This window comes from Perissodus microlepis, chromosome 13, assembly GCF_051167445.1.
Source record: "Perissodus microlepis isolate ML-2025 ecotype Zambia chromosome 13, ASM5116744v1, whole genome shotgun sequence".
In the NCBI taxonomy this organism is placed as follows: domain Eukaryota; kingdom Metazoa; phylum Chordata; class Actinopteri; order Cichliformes; family Cichlidae; genus Perissodus; species Perissodus microlepis.
This window is the reverse complement of record NC_140473.1, coordinates 17899559-17919757: the sequence shown is the minus strand read 5'-3', so window position 1 is coordinate 17919757 and position 20199 is coordinate 17899559. Positions and strand designations below refer to the sequence as shown.

General features: G+C 37.3%; 2 protein-coding genes across 2 annotated transcripts; both read left to right on the top strand.

Annotated features, from left to right (window-relative positions):
• The first annotated feature begins 286 nt into the window (after positions 1-286).
• Positions 287-14311, top strand: LOC146375011 (uncharacterized). The gene is made up of 19 exons (XM_084949247.1): positions 287-2494; positions 2596-2675; positions 5343-5663; positions 5881-6180; positions 6315-6384; positions 6506-6600; positions 6700-6734; positions 6839-6895; positions 7008-7082; positions 7246-7296; positions 11780-11894; positions 12084-12404; positions 12559-12858; positions 13027-13087; positions 13195-13289; positions 13409-13443; positions 13577-13633; positions 13911-13967; positions 14092-14311. The coding sequence occupies exons 1-19, from the start codon at positions 2412-2414 to the stop codon at positions 14167-14169; spliced, it is 2286 nt and encodes a 761-aa protein (XP_084805373.1). The 5' UTR covers positions 287-2411; the 3' UTR covers positions 14170-14311.
• A 3819-nt stretch (positions 14312-18130) lies between these two features.
• LOC146375010 (polymeric immunoglobulin receptor-like) lies at positions 18131-19829 on the top strand. The gene is made up of 7 exons (XM_084949246.1): positions 18131-18176; positions 18361-18681; positions 18837-19136; positions 19272-19335; positions 19462-19556; positions 19680-19714; positions 19803-19829. Exons 1-7 carry the CDS (start codon positions 18131-18133, stop codon positions 19827-19829), a joined length of 888 nt encoding a protein of 295 aa, XP_084805372.1.
• The last annotated feature ends 370 nt before the right edge of the window (positions 19830-20199 follow it).

Sequence of the window (20199 nt, the reverse complement as noted above, 5' to 3'; positions counted from 1 at the left end):
ACAGGTTTGATCCAATAGCTCTCAAATGGTAATCGTCATTAAAATCATTATCTATTCATTTGTCTCATTGCATTGTTATAAATAAAATATTATTAGTTGTTTTTTTTTTTTAAAGTAAATTAAGCAAATTATGAAATATACTTTTGATAGTTTTGGGTGAATTGTTGGTAACTGTAAAAGCCCTGAAAACAGAAACATTGTCAAAAATATAAATAAAATGAGGAAGCAATCCAGGTTGAAATTTTCCCTGTGATAGTGAAAGGGGTCACTTACTCACAGCAGCTGTGCCAACATGGTTCTTCTATATATTTATCACCTATTGCTCACTAGATTGCTGGGTAAGTAAGAGAAGCCTCGAGCTAGTAAATAATTAACTTAAAGAGATGAGTCACTGGTGGTTAATCAACAGCTTTTAATATTGTGTTTAATATTTTACTGCTCGACCATGATTCTGAATTGTAGAAGTGATGTAACCAATCAAGATGGATCAATAGGTGGAACAGTTGTGAAAATAAATGCGAGTGTCCCTAATCTTTTCACTGTAACCATGAGCGATCTGAGATCAGAGAGCAGCGGTTGGTATTGGTGTGCTATTGGAGTGCTATTGGAGACTTACAGATGCCAGTGCACATAATTGTTCATGAAGTTACTTCAACCGGTAAGACTGCACTGCGGACCAATACAAGTAAGATACTAACATAACCTTTCTGTTTTCATAAGTTAGCGAATTATCATAAAAATGGCACTACAAAGGTTTAACAAATGACAGAAATTAAGCTTCAGGCAGTGGTGGGGCACTTGAGCAATGCAACTTGGTTTTATGATGTGAAAAGAATGGCTGTAAACAGCGCCCCCAGAGGTCAAAACCTTTTTACCACACTGCTGATGATCACTTTCAAAATTCAAAAAATCCAAGTGACTGATTTTCATCTGCCTTCGCATAAGCCCCTTAAAAAATAACCTGTGAATAATTTGGTAAGTTTGAAATAAAAATTATTATCCGACAGGTATAAATGGGTGTAATTTATCCATTCTTTGATTCAAGGAATGCATAAATGGATTTGTATCTCGGACAGATCGATGGCACTACAGTGCTGTTACTGCAGAGATGAAACCTACAAAAAACTAGGGCATTGACAACAATTGTGATAATTTTGAAAATACTTTATTGTTTTAGATGCATAGTCTCCAGCTGGCCTCCAAATAATATATAATATCCTTGCATAGTAGTTTAAGTTAAAATTTTATATTACAGAAGATATCGTCCAATATTTACCAATAATATACACAATACTAATTATCATGAGTTCTGCTTTTGTTTTTGGGTGCTTTTTTTTTTTTACATTAATAGAATTCACAAGGACATTTTCAACCACTCGCCAGCATTCCTCCTCCCTTACAAACATTGAACCAAATACAGCCCAGCCAACAACTTCAATCATATAAGTCATCCTCTTGTATCCATCCTCCAGGCTTCCAGCATCAGCTTCCAGCCTGGAGGATGGATACAAGAGGTCTATCATCACTTTTAACAATTTGCATATTCCCAGTATTAGACAAAACAGAACAAAACTAAACTAAAACTAAAGATCAAATTTGCTCATGAAAAGTATTCATCTTGTTCAGTTTTAGAATTGGTTTCTGTTTGAAAAAAGCATGTCAGTTTTATCCTCATCTGCCTTTATCTTTCATTCTGTCATTCTGTCCTCATCCTACAGCTACAGATAGTTCCTGTAACATTATTCATACGGAGGTTGAAAATGCGTAGTGAGTAGGTTTTCTAATTAGATTCTGGGATAAAATACTGTATTTGTATTTTGACAATCTTGTTATATGTTTCAGAGAACACCAGATCTGAGGGGTGTGATGCCACTGTTGTAAGTTACATCAGTTTATTTCCCATTATTTGGTAATAACGCTACAGTCATTGCTATCGCTGGTATAGAGTTAGCACCATAAGTATTTGGACAATGACTTCATTTTTGTTATTTTACTTCAGTACACAAATACATAAAAATCAAACGGTCAATGTGAGATTCACGTGTAGTTTCAGCTGTAATTTAAAGGGTTTAATAAAAACGTTTGCATTAACTGTTTAGGAATTACGGCTGTTGTATACATAGTCCCCCATTTTCACAGGCTCAAACTAATTCAAACTAACATAATTTTAGATGTCAGGACTGTTTTTCTTACTTGGATGAAAAACGTTTGCGGTCAAGGACTGCTTGAATTCTAGAGCCCATAGGCTTCACCAAAAGTTATATTTCCTGCTATTGTGGCACACCCAAAATGTTATTATTTATTTATTATTTATTTTATCACATGGATTGTACAGAAGGACAGAAAAATGGAGCAACACCTCAGGTGGAAGTATTATTTAAAGGCAGGTGCGCCCCAGTTGCTTTAGGGGGATGGACTTCCGCCAGATTCAATCTGGAAGGCAAACCGAGTGCACCGTGTCTTCATTGCTCCTGAACTTCACCTGTATCTGCAGGTTAGTACTTGGTATAAAAAAAAATGCTACCACTATCTGTTACGTAGCAAGGTTTCATCTCCATGCTAAGTTGTAAAGAAGTATGACTGTATTTGTAACAGTTACGAGCAGCCCCGCGTGGACCTCCGTCAGTCTGAGACAGCGGGGTCAGGCTGCGCAGGCCGCTACCAGAAACGTCACGGTAATGTTTTGGTATTTTGGGTCGTTTACGCCCAGAGCATTGTCTTGCAGGAAGGTCATGCGTATAGATTTGTTTTCTTTTCATTATGAAGGTTGGCACTCCCGCACACTTTACTATTTTATATAAAGTTTTTCGATACAAACATGTTTTATTGCTTAAGTATAATTGAGGTTTTTGCAAAAGTATGAAGCTGTTTAATATGTGACTGTTAATGAGTTGTGAAATAGATGTAAGTTGCACACGGTATAGAGAAGTAAGTTTCATGTTCAGTGTGCTGTAAAAGATGTGTTTATTTTTGATCAATTTCAGTATTCAGAACAGGTACAGTTATCCACTTTAATTTCAACCAGATAAGAGTGTGGTTTGCCTTAAATACAGTTGAATATTGCTGTAAATTCACTGTAAACTTACAGTGGCATTTAATCGCTTAACCCTTTAAGACCTACCATAGAACCAAGTCCGCCAGAGCTTATAGTATATTTTTACATGCTGTGGAGCCATTTTTTGGAGCATTTCAAGTTGCTATACATCAATACAACCATTATAGCCCAAATTTTAATAATATGTCTGCATTAAGTGCATAGTAATTACATAAATTGCAAAAAAGTGCAATAAACTACAAAAAAATTTAAAATCGTTTTTGATTTTTTAACATATATTTCTAGTTAGAGAAATTTAAGAGGCTTATCCCTCAAAACTGTAAATACAAAAAAGTTGCACAAACTAGTTTCCCACCAAAGGAAATTTATTTTAAGTGTCTTCATAGTTTTATTTTTGAGATACACCAATTTTCATATACTGCAGGAAAAACGAAAAAATATATTATAGTGCGAATTTGCAAAAAAAACAGCATATGCATCAAAATAAAATATTTCCAGCAGTGCAATATGAGTCCTCAGCATCCCAGAAACGACACAGAAAGTCATAAAGTCAAACATAACTTTTAAAAACACAAGTATAGGCTCATAAGGCCACGATGGTAAAAAACTACATTTCCGCAAAATGACGTCACTTCCGGTTTCGGGCAGGTCATGCCGGACATGTGATAGTTCACGCTGATGGACGTAGGAAGTGTTACAAACAGCTGATCGGATCGGCAAAGCCGTTTCTGGAATATTATGTTTTTGTTGCTGCAAGCGCTTTTTATGCAGTTTTTGCAAAGCTATATGTGGAAGGAAACCGTGACCTAGGACAAGCTGTCGGCATAAATACAACTCCTCCGGTTTCATATGCAAAAAAAATTATTGCGCTAGCTTACGTGGTTGCAGTGCTACCGGGATTTAAAAATAGTTACTCCGACCGGCTTTAAAGGGTTAAGCAAGCAGGGATTTCATCTTTGTTATTGTGGCACCATTCCTGGGGCCCGTAACATTATAGTTTAGTATTTTATGGCTTTGGCATATATGGCTGCTACAGGTATTAACTAACTTATCTTCATTGATGATGTAACTGCTGATGGCTGATGGAAGTTGCAGAATGAATTCTGAGGAAGATGGAAACATCTGCTCATGTTCCAGTAAATGCCTGCAAACTCACTGAATAACTCTTCATCCTGCAACAAGATAACTTACTGCTAAGGCAACACAAAACTTTCTCAAGCCCCAAAAGGTTAGTCACCTGATAGATAGACATCAAAAAGGTGGTGAGCATCTATGACAGCTGGCACTGCATGCAAGGGATATGCAACAAAGTATTAAACATGACTGCATTCATGTACCTACCATTACTTTGTCCCAAGCACTGTTGTGCCCTAAAATGAGGTGGCAAGTGTTGTAATTGATATATGGTGGAACTAAAATGTATGTTAATGATTATGAATTAAAGTTCAGAATGTGCACTTTAATCACATCTGCACTGTTTGGTTTAAATTTTGACACTGAGAAGCACATTGTGGCTTTACCAGACACTGAGTCAGAGTAACAGGAAAAGTTGTCAGAAACCACAGAAATGTCACTCACGTTACCAAAGAACTGACACCCACCCAGAGAAGATGATCTTGCACAATGTAGAACAGTATTTAATTTGCACAATGAAACCCTTTCACTTTCCTGTTTTGACTACATTTTTATATTTTAGTTTTCTCTGTTCTATTTTCTTTTTCAATTTTCTATATGTTGCTAAGAATGATGGGTTTTGAAAAGCCACCAGCTTGACAGATGTTGGATGTATTACTATTTACTACATACACTCTTTATTTTTTGAGCCAACTTATGTAAAATTACTGATTTACATAAGAGGAAGAACAGAAACTGCAGTGACAGCTGCATATAAGGATGAAAAAAAGGAAGTGGAGCTCACACTGTTTTTTCTGTTCATTTATCGATATGGCTCTCTATGCCAGGATTATTTATATGTTGACTGGACTAACAGGTATGAGGGGGAGGCTTTTAAAGTCCTTTAGCTTGTTTATTATTTTTTATGCTGATTATAAAAGTTCCAATAACAAAAATATATTTGTAATAGCCTTGTAATTGATTTTATTTTATTGAGTTTTTTGAAGACATTATCTAATAAGGAAAAATGAAAATTTTTAAAAGCGTCTAGCTGATCAATGGAATTATTCCACTAAAGTGCTTTATTTGTTCTGTTCATGTACAACATATAAGCCAAAAAGAAAAAACCTTTTAAGCAAACGAAATAATATAATACTTTATTTGTTCTCTGCAGGAGTTCACAGCATAACTACAGTCAGTAAAGTCTCAGTGAAAACTGGGAAATCTATCTCCATCCCATGTCTCTATGAGTCCCAATACAAATACCATGTGAAGTACTTGTGTGAAGGATATTATTGGAACTCCTGCAGCTATGCAGTAAAAACAAACACAGCAGACCCTTCAGGAAAATATTCAATCTCTGATGACAAAAACCAGCAAATTTTCACTGTGACTATAAACCAGCTGGCCTATGAAAACACTGACTACTGGTGTGTGGTGGAGATTAATAATGGAGCAGATTATCGAAAATATTTTAAACTGTCAGTTACCAGTGGTAAGTGCACATCGTTGTACATATTTTACATTGCTTCCAGGATTTCTTGTCACAATTTCTAACAAAAAAAAACAACAAATACGTTTTTATTTTTACTAAAAAGACTGAATGTGCTCTCATTTGTTGTTAAACGTCAATAAGAAAAGATGTCTTAAGTCTGAATTTCAATGAATTTTGAAGGGTTTTTGTATGTATTGTATTTTTTGTGAACTTAAAGGGACCCCCAGTCTCCATGTGAATCATCAGAGGATTACAGGATATATTGGAGAAAGCATAACTATTAGATGTCACCACAGTTACTCTGGAGAAATGAAGTGGTGCAGGCTGGGCAGGAACTGTGTGACAGGATCATCTGGATTCATAGATGGAACAACAGTGACCACTTATATGAGCAAACCAAATGTTTTCACAGTGACCATGAGTGGACTAAAGTCAGAGGACAGTGGCTGGTATTGGTGTGCTGAAGGGGACATTCAGATACCAGTATATTTAACTGTTACTGAGAAACCAATCACCAGTGAGTACAGCAAGCTATCATAAACTCCACATATATATCAATTCAATCCATTTATAAATGTTAGTACTCTAAGAGATATTAGGATAATGATTGTCATAGTGCTCTAGTAATTATTTATGTATATTTAATTATAGCCACTGCCCCTACTATTGCTCACGTTACTGGAAATGGAACAATTAACACATTTGAAGACAAACAAGAAAGGTTTCTTTTTCAGTTTTATGTGCAGTATTTAATGAACTGTTCTTGTAAGGGAAACTGTCAAAAATTCCTTTATGCATGTCATTGTTCCTTGTTAAGCTAAACTAAATTATACATTTTGCAGAGCTCCGTTTGACCTAAAGATCCTCATCATTCCTCTGAGCCTGCTGGTCGTGGTTGTAATTGTAGCTTTTCTTATCTGGTTTATAATAAGACAAAGTAAGTGTTATTGAAATCATTGAAACATTTAAAATGCAATTAAAGTTTTGATTATTGTGCATTGTTACACGGTCAGTAACAGCAGTTATCTTTTACTAGAGCTGAGAAAAGCAGAATCAACTCCCACAGCAAAGGTAAGAGATCCTGTGTGACAGGTCTATATGCAAAGAGTTCGGTGTGACACCAGGCTGACAGCATTTAGTCTTTCTGTAAATTACATTTTGCTCATTCTACACAGATTGATGAGGAAGTGACATACGCCAGTGTAAGAAATGTGGGAAGAAAAACAGCTGAGGTAGCCCTAACATACCACAGCTAAACATTTTTATTTAAGAATATAAGTAGACATTTTTTTAAAGCATGTTGGAACTGTAAAGTGTTGGCTTTCTATTTTTGTTCATTCCCAGGGGTCATTTACAGAAGGTGATGGGGAAATCACATACAGTTCGGTTGTGACCATAAAGAATCAAAGTATCAAAATGGTAAATATTAAACATGATAGCAACCGCATCCTGTTTCCCACTTCCTGTGTTTCCTTCATTTAAAATGTTGTTGTCCTGGTATTTTGTGTGTCACTTGGAATTTGGTCACATTCTGCTTTTTTTTTCCCCCCTAACTGTCATTTTTGTTTCTGTTCTCCAACAGGGTGAAGAAAAAGGCACAGAAGTTACGTACAGCACATTAGCTACTCTCCACTGAAATATTTAAATATTATAACTTGGCAACTTTTTTGTCACGTTTAACTGTTGTTTAAGAAACTATATTCCTGCATATTTGTAAAGGGAGTCAAAGAAGCGTTGATATGTTTGCTCTTTTATCAAGATCAGTGACATTATTCTTGTTTTTTATTGTAATAAAGAAGCATTGCAAGCATCAACAATAATGGCTGACTTCTATCATCAGGTTGTGTGAGAACTCTCTGTGTACACCAAACATTTTTGTCTTTGTTGAATGAGAGTGGAATGATATACTATTTGGAACGATTAAGCATGCAGTCTGCCTTTACGTACATTTTTTAAACATAAATATGTGTGTAATGAGTCATTCTAAAGAGCTCACTAAATCGGTACTGCAGTGGTATTGTAATAGGACGCCACCACTGCAACAAATCACTTTGTTAAATTTCCTAGACATTTCAGAATCAGCTGTAAGTTAGAACAGTTGTGACCATCTTCCTGATGCAATCATGGATATTTGTTGTTTCATCCTGGACACGGTTCTGACACACACATCCTCAGCCTCCTTCCTTCCACTTAGCCTACTGTCTCAGGGTGCTATATTTGGGACTAAAACCCTCCATGCATAGGACAGAGTCAGTGGCATCTAACTTCTCCTTTGTAGTGATGGGTCGGTCGCGAACGAAATGGCTCTTAGAGCCGGTTCTTTGACGTGAACGACGCGAGCCGGCTCCTTATCGCGAGCCGTGGGTTTTTTTTCTTTCTCTCACCCTCTCTCTCGCACTTTTTTTCCGCTTCACTCAGCATGCGAGCCTTGTGCGTTATGCTGGGAAGAGGGGGGAGGGGCGGTAGTTACACTCAGTAGCACAGAAACAGAGCAGGAGGGAGAGAAAGAGAGCCAGGGACAACAACGTCACATTAGAAAGGTATAGTAATCATCCACAACTATTTTCAGTTGCAGATGATAAAGGATTCAGAAAGTTTATTCATGCAGGTCCATATGACAGAGAATATGCATGTTCTTTTTGTTTTCATATTATAATTTATATTTAATTGTGTTGTGGTTTGCAGTGTTTTGTGTTGTTTCACGTTAAATTTGTAAAAGGAAAAAGCTGAAAATTTAAATAGTTAAAAGTTGAAATATGAATAGTTGATTTTTGTATTATATGATGTATTTATTACATTTTATGTGGAGTGAATAAATAAAAGTATATTTACGGTGGCCCCTACAGACAAAGCACATACAAACTTCAAATCACGTACGAACCCTGAAGCACGTACAAACTCCAAAACACGTACAAACTCCGAAGCATGTACAAACGTAAAAACACGTACAAACTCCAAAACGCGTTAAAACTACAAAACACGTACAAACTCCGAAGCACATAAAAACTCAAAACACATACAAAAAACAACAGAAGTGCTCCAAGATGCTAGGGGCAGTGTTAAACTTTTGTTACCTAGTGGCTACACAAGCCAGCAAGTACCAACGACCGGATTTGGTGTGTGGTAATAACAGGTAAATGAACTTTTTTTAAATTTTATTTGACTATATATGAATGCTTGTGTATAAATACGCAAACAATACACATATGCTTTCATGCTTTCAATTGTGTAATTTAAGTGATCTAGATAGCTCTGTTTTGGAAGTTCAGAGCTACCTAGATCACTTATGCTAGAAATGCTAGAAATGTGTTTTGGAGTTTGCACGTGCTTTTTGGAGTTCGCGCGTGTTTTGTCTCTAGGGGCCACCGCATATATTTATATATAAACATATATAAATAAAACCACTTTTTTTTTTTACATTAGTAATTCCTTTTGTGCATAATTTTATATTATTGTTAATAATAAATTAATTAAAGCAACAAAACAACCTGAAGAGCCGGTTCGGAGCCGAAAGAGCCGGCAATCCCATCACTACTCCTTTGCCCAGCTTATTAAACCAGCAGGGTATTTGATGACTAGCATGGTGTAGGTATTAATAGCCCAGGATCTTGTTCTTCCCATTCAGCTGAGTCCTCAGGACTTGACTTACACTCTGGAGGTACTTGGTGGTTGCGGCTTTCCTAGTAACATCTTCATGGTTCCCATTTGCCTGTGAGATTCCACCGTACTCATAGGCTACGTTCACACTGCAGGCCTTAATGCTCAAATCCAATTTTTTTTGTCTGCTTGTTCACACTACAAATAAAATTTGACAGCAAACACGCTCTAGTGTGAACCCTCAAGGCGGCCCGCATGCGCAAAAGAAGACGTCACACACAACGCGCTCTGTTTAGACCCAGACCAAACAGTATTGTTTGACTGATGGCCCCTAATATAAAGACTTTTTTCGGACTTTACATTTTCCAATTTTGCTTTAACTTATAAAGTTATTTTGTTATTTACATATGGCCTAATAGTTATCCTTATTGCTGTTTTAGAGAGGAGCGGTGCTTCAAAGGATAGTTGCAGATTTCTGTCAGAATCAGCAGATTATACAGTACAAATAAAATCTTCACGTTTCTCCCAACGTTGTCTTCCCAACAGTTTCACTAACATCTACACGGGATGGCTAGGAAGCGTTCACGATGTCTTCTCGGACGCTTCTCCAGCGCTTCTCCGGTGCTGATAATTGGCGTCTGTCTTGTGTCAGTGACGTAAAAGACGGATTTAATGCGACTTGACCATTCAAACAGCAGTTGCTGTCTAAAACATCAGATATGTATCGGATTCAGTACCACATACGAAAGTGGCCCAGGTCGGATTTGAAAATATTGGATTTGTGCTGTTCACACTGTCATACCATGATCGGATATGTGTCACAAAGGGTCAAAAAAGTCAGATATGATGCACTTTCATCTGCAGTGTGAACGTAGCCATAGTTATCCTCAAGGTCTGCAGTGTTGCCTTCTGGTAGTGCAGTCCCCTCAGGGCTGGACGGGGACAAAAAGTCAATATGGCCGGTGTGCCATATATCTATATATTATACATATATCTATGCATTTCATTTTGTTTGACAGTTTTTAATCAGTTTGGTACAGTTGCTGTTATTTATTTCTTTGTTGCACTGCAGAACGTCAAAATTTAAAGCTACACTTTAGCTGTTAGCAGTGGCTCATGGTTAAAGTAGCCAATTATTTAACCCAAATCCTTGAATCTCTCATATCCTATTTATGTTCCTCCATCTATACTCTTACTCTTTAATTTTACTTCCTTTGTCTCTTCCTCACTTATCTACAGCTGGTGCTCCACCAGTAGCCTCCTGAGTAGTGATGCGCGAATCATGAACGAATCGTTCAATACTCGAGGATCACTTTACTGACTCATGAATCATGATTCACAAGCCCAACTGACTCATCCCTGTTGCTGTTAGCAGCAATGTATCTAGCTTATAATTAAAATTGTGGAGAAAAACACAACATCCAGTATCGTAACAAAAAAATTTCTGCTCTGAACTGCAAGAAAAAACCCTGAGTAGAAGCTCACATCAAGAAAATAGCTCCTCGGTTCACAGTAGCATCGCTCTGCTAAAATGCTAACAGCACATTTGAGCTACTCACCCCCTCCCTTCCTGTGCTGAATCGTAAGCGAATCACTCAGGACTCGCTCACCCCCTCCCTCCTGTGCTGAATCATAGAGGAACGAATCACTCACTCACTCACTAACCCCCTCCTTCCTGTGCTGAATCGTAAGCCTAAGCGAATCACTCAGGACTCACTAACCCCCTACCCCCTGTGCTGAATCATAGAGCGAACGAATCACTCACTCACTCACCCCCTCCCTCCTGGCTCACAGCTTCTTCTTCTTCTTGGTTGGCAACCAATGTTAAGGCGCATTACCGCCCCCTGGCTCACAGCTCAGTGGACATTTAGAAAATATATATTTAACACATTTAAGGAAAATGCTAATAAAATAAAAAAGAAAAATATATTAAAATAAAATAAAAATAAATAAATGTTTATTAAGCAATTTTGATAGGAAATTGCTTAATTTTAGAAAATTTTTTGCTCTTTTTTGCTCTATAAAATAGTTGTTTTCTTTTAGAATCATTCAACTTAGCAGTAGGATTTACATAAAAAAAGAAACAAATTAAGAGAAAATGTACATGTTTTGCACTCTCTGGTCGACTGACTCAGTGAATCAAATGACTCAAAAAACCCGATTCACTTTGGTGAGTGACTCATTAAAACTCGATTCAGTAAAAAGAATCAGATTTACCATCACTACTCCTGAGACTGTGAGGCCTGGTTACGAGTTGTTACTGGTACTACAGCCCCACAGCTAACAAGTCGGTAAATTTGACACACTATTATTAGCTTGCTTTTTGTTGTTTTCTCTCAGTTTTCAAGCTCCACCTTTTCGCCACTTCTTCAAAACTAAAGTTTTCCTACAACGTGCATAAGGGCACAGTGAAGATAGGGGAGGGGCTGGTCCTTTGTCAGCTCACTTTTGTGAAGTGTTTTACATAGGAGGAACAGTGATTGCAACTGCAGTGGCAGTGGCATACTTAGGGTTGAAAAATAGGAAGTGTTGCACTTGGAGTTTTCAAGTGCAACAGTTCATACGATTTTGTCTGCTTACTTATCAATATGGCTCTCTGTCTCAGGATTATTTATATTATCACTGGACTAACAGGTATGTGGCAGGGGCTTTTAAAAATTTGCTTAGCATCTCTGTTGATTTTCAATTTCCAATAGTATTAATTTGTAATTTGTAATGACTTACCAAAAGAGATTTTATTTTATTAGCAAAGCATTTAATTCTGAAAACATGTAGATAATCAACAGAACTATTCTATTAAAATGTGCATTTGTTTCTTTGCAGGAGTTCACAGCATAACTACAGTCAGTAAAGTATCAGTGAAAACTGGGAAATCTATCTCCATCCCATGTCTCTATGAGTCCCAATACAAAAACCATGTGAAGTACTTGTGTAAAGGATCTAAGTGGAGATCCTGCAGCGATGTAGTAAAAACAAACACAGCAGACCCTTCAGGAAAATATTCAATCTCTGATGATAAAAACCAATTTTTTTTTACTGTAACTATAAACAATCTGACAAATAAAAACACTGATTACTGGTGTGTGGTGGAGATTAATAATGGACCGGATTATAGAGAGCATTTTCAACTGTCAGTTACCAGTGGTGAGGTTCCATCTTTGTTAACATTTTAAAGTGGTTGTTATTAAAAGTTAATAGAAATAGACATGAAGTCTAAATTGCCAATGGTTTTTCAAATCTGTATTTTTGTCCTTCTATCCACTCATTACTTTATTTATTTTAATGTTTGTCCTTGAAGGGACCCCCAGTCTCTATGTGGATCATCAGAGGATTACAGGATACATTGGAGAGAACATAACTATTAGATGTCACCACAGTTACTCTGGAGAAATGAAGTGGTGCAGGCTGGGCAGGAACTGTGTAACAGGATCATCTGGATCCATAGATGGAACAACAGTGACCGCTTATATGAGAGACCCAAATGTTTTCACAGTGACAATGAGTGGCCTACAGTCACAGGACAGTGGCTGGTATTGGTGTGCTAAAGAGGACATTCAGATACCAGTATATTTAACTGTTACTGAGAAACCAATCACCAGTGAGTACTGCAATTAATTATGAACTTGACATGTGCACAAGAGATATTAGCACAATCATTGTTACGTGTATGAACTCCATCCATTTATAAATGTTAGTACTCTCAGAGATATTAGGACAATTATTGTTACAGTACTCTAGTACTGACTGCTGTTTTGTTGAATTATAGCTACTGCCCATACTTTTACTGGAGATAGAACAATTACCACATTTAAAAATGGACAACAAAGGTCAGATATCTTTTGTATTTGCAGTAGATTTAGCAACAAAACTGTTCCTTTGACTAAAAATCTTTTATGCTAAACTAAATTATGTGTTCTCAAACTGCATGTTGCAGAGCTTCATTTGACCTCAAGATCCTCATCATCCCTCTGAGTGTGTTGATCTTTATTGTAATTGTGGTGTTGTTCATCTGGTTGATACTGAGACACAGTAAGTCTTGTTAAACTTTGATTTAAATCCAAACAATATTTACTTGAATTTATGCATTATTGTTGGCTATTTTGCATTGTTAACACAGAGTCTGTAACAGGTGCTTTGTTTTTTTGTAGAGCAGAGAAAAGTAGACTCATCAGCCACAGCAATGGTGAGTTATATTGATTTATTTCTCTGTGAGCTTGGTACATGATTCTACAAGAATAGCTAAATTAATTGATAGGGAAAACTTTTATAAGTACAGTTTTGCAGATGTTCTAATTATTTTCTGTTTTCCAATGCAGGCCAGAGTGGAGGTAGCATACGCTGAAGTTAGACCCAAGAAAAAACACTTAGGCAAGGTAAACAACTGCTGTCCTATCAAGAAATCAAGTCTAGGATTTTCAGTGAATATACTGACATTGGAAAGTAAAATGTCTAATTGATCAAATTAATCTTCCAGTATTGTCTTCATGCATGCTCAATCATCCATAGAACGAAATCCAAAAAGTTAATCTGTTCTACGTCCAGAAGAACAGATTCAACTCTCCTTTAAGGCTCTGTATGGAAAGAGTTTGGAGTAACCAGGCTGACACCTTTCAGTCTTTCTCTAAATTACATTTTGTTTATCCTACACAGGTGGACCAGGAAGTAATATACACCAATGTGGGAAACATTAGAAGAAAATCACCCGAGGTAACCCTAACATACTACAACTATACATTTGTATTTGAGTATAAGCAGACTTTAACTTTTTTTTTTCTTAAAGAATGACACGACTGTAAAGTGTTCTGTTTCCACTCCTTTTGTTTTCCCCCAGATGTCACTTCCTGAAAGTGATGGGGAAGTCATGTACAGTTCAGTTGTTACCACAACTAAACAAGAGGGTAAATATTAAAAGACCTGAAACCAAACACACACGATTTCTCACATACTGTTTCCCTCTTTTCAAATAATTCAGCTCATTATCCTCATAAGACATGATTCGCTTTAAATTTGGTCACCTTGGTCTTTGCTTTTTCTTTCTAATTGTCATATTTGTTTCTGTTCTCTGTTCTCAGGGTGAGGCAAAAGACACAGAAGTTACATGCAGCACATTAGCCAATCACTACTGAAATCTTTAAATATTATATATCTTTCTGTCTCTTTATATCTACCTTTTACTGGAGTTTTTGCAGGATACAGTGTTTTCTTTTACTGTCAGCAGATCAGTCACCTAGCCATGCAGTATGCCTACAGATTTGCATTCTCCAAAGAGCTCACTGAACTGGTCCAGTAATGGTATTGTAATAGGATGGGACTGTTGCAACAAGTCAGTTTGTGAAATTTCTTCTCGCCTCGATCTTCCACAATCAACTCTTTATGTTATTGCAACCTGGAAACATTTTGGAACCACAGAATCTCAACAATGTATTGGCAGTACATGTAAAGTTACAGAGCAAGATTGCGGAGAACTGAGGCGTATAGGGTGTTATCAGTGGTCTGTTGACTCAAAACTCCAAGCCTACTCTGACATCACCATCACAAAAACTTTGTGGCAGGAACTCGAAGGCATGGGTTTCAATGTTTCTGACCAGGGTTCTGAGTTTTTTTGGGTTTAACTATAATTTGTGTTTCTCATGGATCATGTTTTTTGTGTCTTGTTTGCCTTGTTTAGAGTTTTTGCTTAATTTAGTTCATTATGTTGTAAGACTAGTTTATCTTATCTTTTGTACAGAGTTGATTATTAATTTCTTCCAGTTCATCCAAGACCTTCTTGTGTTTCCATGTCTTGTCACTTCCTGTTTTGCTTTGTATAACCTGTTCCTTTTGTGTGTGTGTGTGTGTGTGTGTGTGTGTGTGTTGTGTATGTTGTGTGTTTAGATTTATGGAGATTGTTTCCTGCTATTCAGTTAGTTTTCTGTCTGCTATAAGCACACTCTTAAACCTTGTTGAAAGAACGTCCCAGAAGAGTCGAAGCTCTTATAGTTGCTTAACTGTCAATTTTGTTTCTCAACAGGGTGAAGGAAAAGGCACAGAAGTTACATACAGCACATTAGCTACTCTCCACTGAAATTTTTAAATGTTATAACCTTTTGCATTTTGTGTACCTGTATTACTGGAGTCTTTGTCAGACAAGTGCTGCAATGTGTTATCTGCTCTCATCAGCTTGTTATATGATTATTTGTTTTTAACTGTTGTTTAAGAAACTATATTCCTGCATATTTGCAAAGTGAGTCAAAAAGTGTTGATCTGTTTGCTCTTTTATCAAGATCGTTGACATTAATCTTGGTTTTTTTTTGTTATTTTTTGTAATAAAGAAGCATTGCAAGCATCAACAATAATGGGTAATCCTGACCTCTATCATCAGGTTGTGTGAGAGCTCTCAGTGTATATCAAACATTTTGTCTTTGTTGAATGAGAGTGGAATTATATACTATGTGGAAAGATTAAGCATGCAGTCTGCCTTTATGTAAATTTTTTTAAACATAAATATGTGTGTAATGAGTCATTCTAAAGAGCTCACTAAATCGGTACTGCATCTTTGTTTCATCCTGGACACGATTCTGACACACACTAATCCTCAGCCTCCTTCCTTCCACTTAGCCTACAGTCTCAGGGTGCTACATCTTGGACTAAAACCCTCCGTGCATAGGACAGAGTCAGTGGTATCTAACTTCTCCTTTGGCCAGCTTATTAACCCAGCAGGCTATTTGATGACTGGCAGGGTGCAGGTGTTGATAGCCCAGGATTTTGTTCTTCCCATTCAGCTGAGTCCTCAAGACTTGCCTTACCCTCTGGAGGTATTTGGTGGTTGTGGCTTTCCTAGTAACTTCTTCATGGTTCCCATTTGCCTGTGAGATTCCACCTAGCTATCCTCAATGTCTGCAATGTTCCCTTCTGGAAGTGCAGTCCCCTCAGTTTGTTACCGTCTGACTCAGAGCTGGACGGGGACAAAAATTCAATATGGCTGGTGGGCCATATATCTACATATTATACATATGTCTATGCATTTCATTTTGTTTGACAGGTTTTAATCAGGTTGGTACAGTTGCTGTTATTTATTTCTTAGTTGCATTGCAGCATGTGACAATTAAAAGTTACACTTTAGCTGTTAGCAGTGGCTCATGCTCAAAGTAGCCATTCATTTAACCCAAATCCTTGAATCTCTCATATCCTATTTATGTTCCTCCATCTATACTCTTACTCTTTGATTTCATCTTCCTTCATCTCTTTCTCACTTCTCTACAGCTGGTGCTCCAGCAGCAGCCTTCTGTGACTGTTGTGGTCGCAAATTTTGAAGCCATCATGATAACCTTATCTTCACCAGCGATTTGGAGGTCCAGCTTTTTTTTTTTTTTTTAGATCCAATACACTGCATCATATGAACAGCAGGAAAAATACATACAAACATTTTACCTGAGAATTAAATAGCAGAAAGCAAGCAAAGCAAAACCCCAGGGTGCACAGGTTTAAGCGCATGCAGATTGGGACCAACCCCACCGGACAGATAGCAGTCAAAAAGCTCAGAGGGTTTTCCCAGGTCCTCTTTTACAGGTGCCAGTAGTCCCGCCTCCTGCTGCTGAGTAAGTTTCCCATGCGCCCAAAAACAGTAGGTGCAGGGTCAAGTACAGGCCAGGGCCATTTCCCAGAGGGGCACCCTTAGTTTAATCCTTTGCTTTGTCTTCTGACAGTAGGTCACAACATAGTGTGGTGGCAGATTTCTTTTCTCATGTATTAATCACATATTTCAACCATATCGCTTTAGTATAGTAAGAGCACTCCTGTCACCAGTTTGTTTGCATGTGGAATGTGATCATAAGTGGGATCCAAGTTTTATTGCACCTTCATAGCAGACTCATTTTCCTCTTGAGGACTCTCGACATCCTGTTGCAGAAGAGGTGATGGTTGGTCGGAGCTTTTCTTAGACTGAACAGTTAAGGATCTGCTAATAGTTGATCTGCTGTGGAATGTTCTTTGTTTAAGAGTGTCTGTGTCTGCGTATATAAGATGTAAGGGCGGTGGCCACAATTCAGAGATGGTCCTGGTGTTTCACTGGGATGTTCTCTCCACATTGCAATGTGTTTATTAAACCCAATTCAAATCAAGCTCACTCAGTTATTGTTAAATTTTCCACAACAATAGTCAAAGGTCACACATTAGTACAGCAAATAGCATAGTTTCTTGTGATAATCTTATGATATACATGTGTATAATACTTCACCTAACTACATCAAATATATGGGTTAAATGCTTTATATAGTGATAAACACTCCAGTGTGGGTTAATATATATTGTGTGTTCGTGTGTGTGTACTTGATCACATAATCTTTACAGTGATTTCATGATGTTGTTTTCAGTATCTCTGTTACCATGTTACTATTTTCTAAGAGACATGTTTTTCAATGTGCTGCATGAAAAACGTTTATTGTGTGTGTGTGCGTGTGAAGGCAAAACATCTCGTGCCTAAGACTCTACATACAAAGTTACAGTATATGTTCAGTGCAGATATATAGTTATATAGGTATACATGTCATACAAAAATCCACCACATTATGAGACCTGGTAACGAGGTGTTACCATGCGGTAACAGCCCCACAGCTAACAAGTCGGTAAATTTGACACACTATTATTACCTTACTTTTTGTTGTTTTCTCTCAGTTTTCAAGCTCCACCCTTTCGCCACTTCTTCCAAACTAAAGTTTTCCTACATCGTGCATAAGCGCACAGTGAAGATAGGGGAGGGGCTGGTCCTTTGTCAGCTCACTTTTGTGAAGTGTTTTACATAGGAGGAAGAGTGACTGCAACTGCAGTGACAGTGGCATACTTAGGGTTGAAAAATAGGAAGTTTATACGGTTTTGTCTGCTCACTTATCAATATGGCTCTCTGTCTCAGGATTATTTATATCATCACTGGACTAACAGGTATGTGGCAGGGGCTTTTAAAAATTTGCTTAGCATCTCTGTTGATTTTCAATTTCCAATAGCATAAATATTTGTAATAGCCTAGCAATAGAGATTTTATTTTATTAGCAAAACATTTAATTCTGAAAACATGTAGATAATCAACAGAACTATTCTATTAAAATGTGCATTTGTTTCTTTGCAGGAGTTCACAGCATAACTACAGTCAGTAAAGTATCAGTGAAAACTGGGAAATCTATCTCCATCCCATGTCTCTATGAGTCCCAATACAAAAACCATGTGAAGTACTTGTGTAAAGGATCTAAATGGAGATCCTGCAGCGATGTAGTAAAAACAAACACAGCAGACCCTTCAGGAAAATATTCAATCTCTGATGATAAAAACCAATTTTTTTTTACTGTAACTATAAACAATCTGACAAATGAAAACACTGATTACTGGTGTGTGGTGGAGATTAATAATGGACCGGATTATGGAGAGAATTTTCAACTGTCAGTTACCAGTGGTGAGGTTCCATCTTTGTTAACATTTTAAAGTGGTTGTTATTAAAAGTTAATAGAAATAGACATGAAGTCTAAATTGCCAATGGTTTTTCAAATCTGTATTTTTTGTCCTTCTATCCACTCATTACTTTATTTATTTTAATGTTTGTCCTTGAAGGGACCCCCAGTCTCTATGTGGATCATCAGAGGATTACAGGATACATTGGAGAGAACATAACTATTAGATGTCACCACAGTTACTCTGGAGAAATGAAGTGGTGCAGGCTGGGCAGGAACTGTGTGACAGGATCATCTGGATCCATAGATGGAACAACAGTGACCACTTATATGAGCGAACCAAATGTTTTCACAGTGACAATGAGTGGACTACAGTCACAGGACAGTGGCTGGTATTGGTGTGCAAAAGAGGACATTCAGATACCAGTATATTTAACTGTTACTGAGAAACCAATCACCAGTGAGTACTGCAAGTAATTATGAACTTGACACATGTATCAATTCCAGCCATTTATAAATGTTAGTACTCTCAGAGATATTAGGACAATCATTGTTACAGTACTCTAGTACTGACTGTTGTTTTGTTGAATTATAGCTACTGCCCATACTTTTACTGGAGATGGAACAGTTACCACATTAAAAAATAAACAACAACAAAGGTCCGATATCTTTTGTATTTGCAGTAGATTTAGCGACAGAACTGTTCTTTTGTCTAAAAATCTTTTACAGCTGAATATAATTGTTATGCTAAACTAAATTATGTGTTCTCAAACTGCATGTTGCAGAGCTTCATTTGACCTCAAGACCCTCATCATCCGTCTGAGTGTGTTGATCTTTATTGTAATTGTGGTGTTGTTCATCTGGTTGATACTGAGACACAGTAAGTCTTGTTAAACTTTGATTGAAATCCAAACAATGTTTACTTCAAAATCTTGAAACTGCATTAGGATTTATTCTGCATTGGTAACACAGAGTCTGTAACAGGTGCTTTGTTTTTTTGTAGAGCAGAGAAAAGCAGACTCATCAGCCACAGCAATGGTAAGTTATATTGATTTGTGTTCATCTGGACACAGCGTCCAGATTCAACTCTCTGGGATAATCTCCATATTATAAACTCTCCTCTAAGGCTCTGTATGAAAAGAGTTTGGAGTAACCAGGCTGACACCTTTCAATCTTTCACTAAATTACATTTTGTTTATCCTACACAGGTGGACCAGGAAGTAATATACACCAATGTGGGAAACATTAGATGACTCTGCGGTGGTTGGATGCATCAGCAGGGATGATGAGACAGAGTACCGGGCTGTGGTCGACTCCTTTGTCACGTGGTGTGAGCAGAATCATCTGCAGCTCAACGTGGCAAAGACCAAGGAACTGATTGTGGACTTCAGGAAGACCAGGAAACACTTGACCCCTGTTTCAATCCAGGGGGTCAGTGTTGACATTGTGGAGGACTATAAATACCTTGGAGTACACATTGACAATAAACTGGACTGGGCTAAAAACACCACAGCACTTTACAG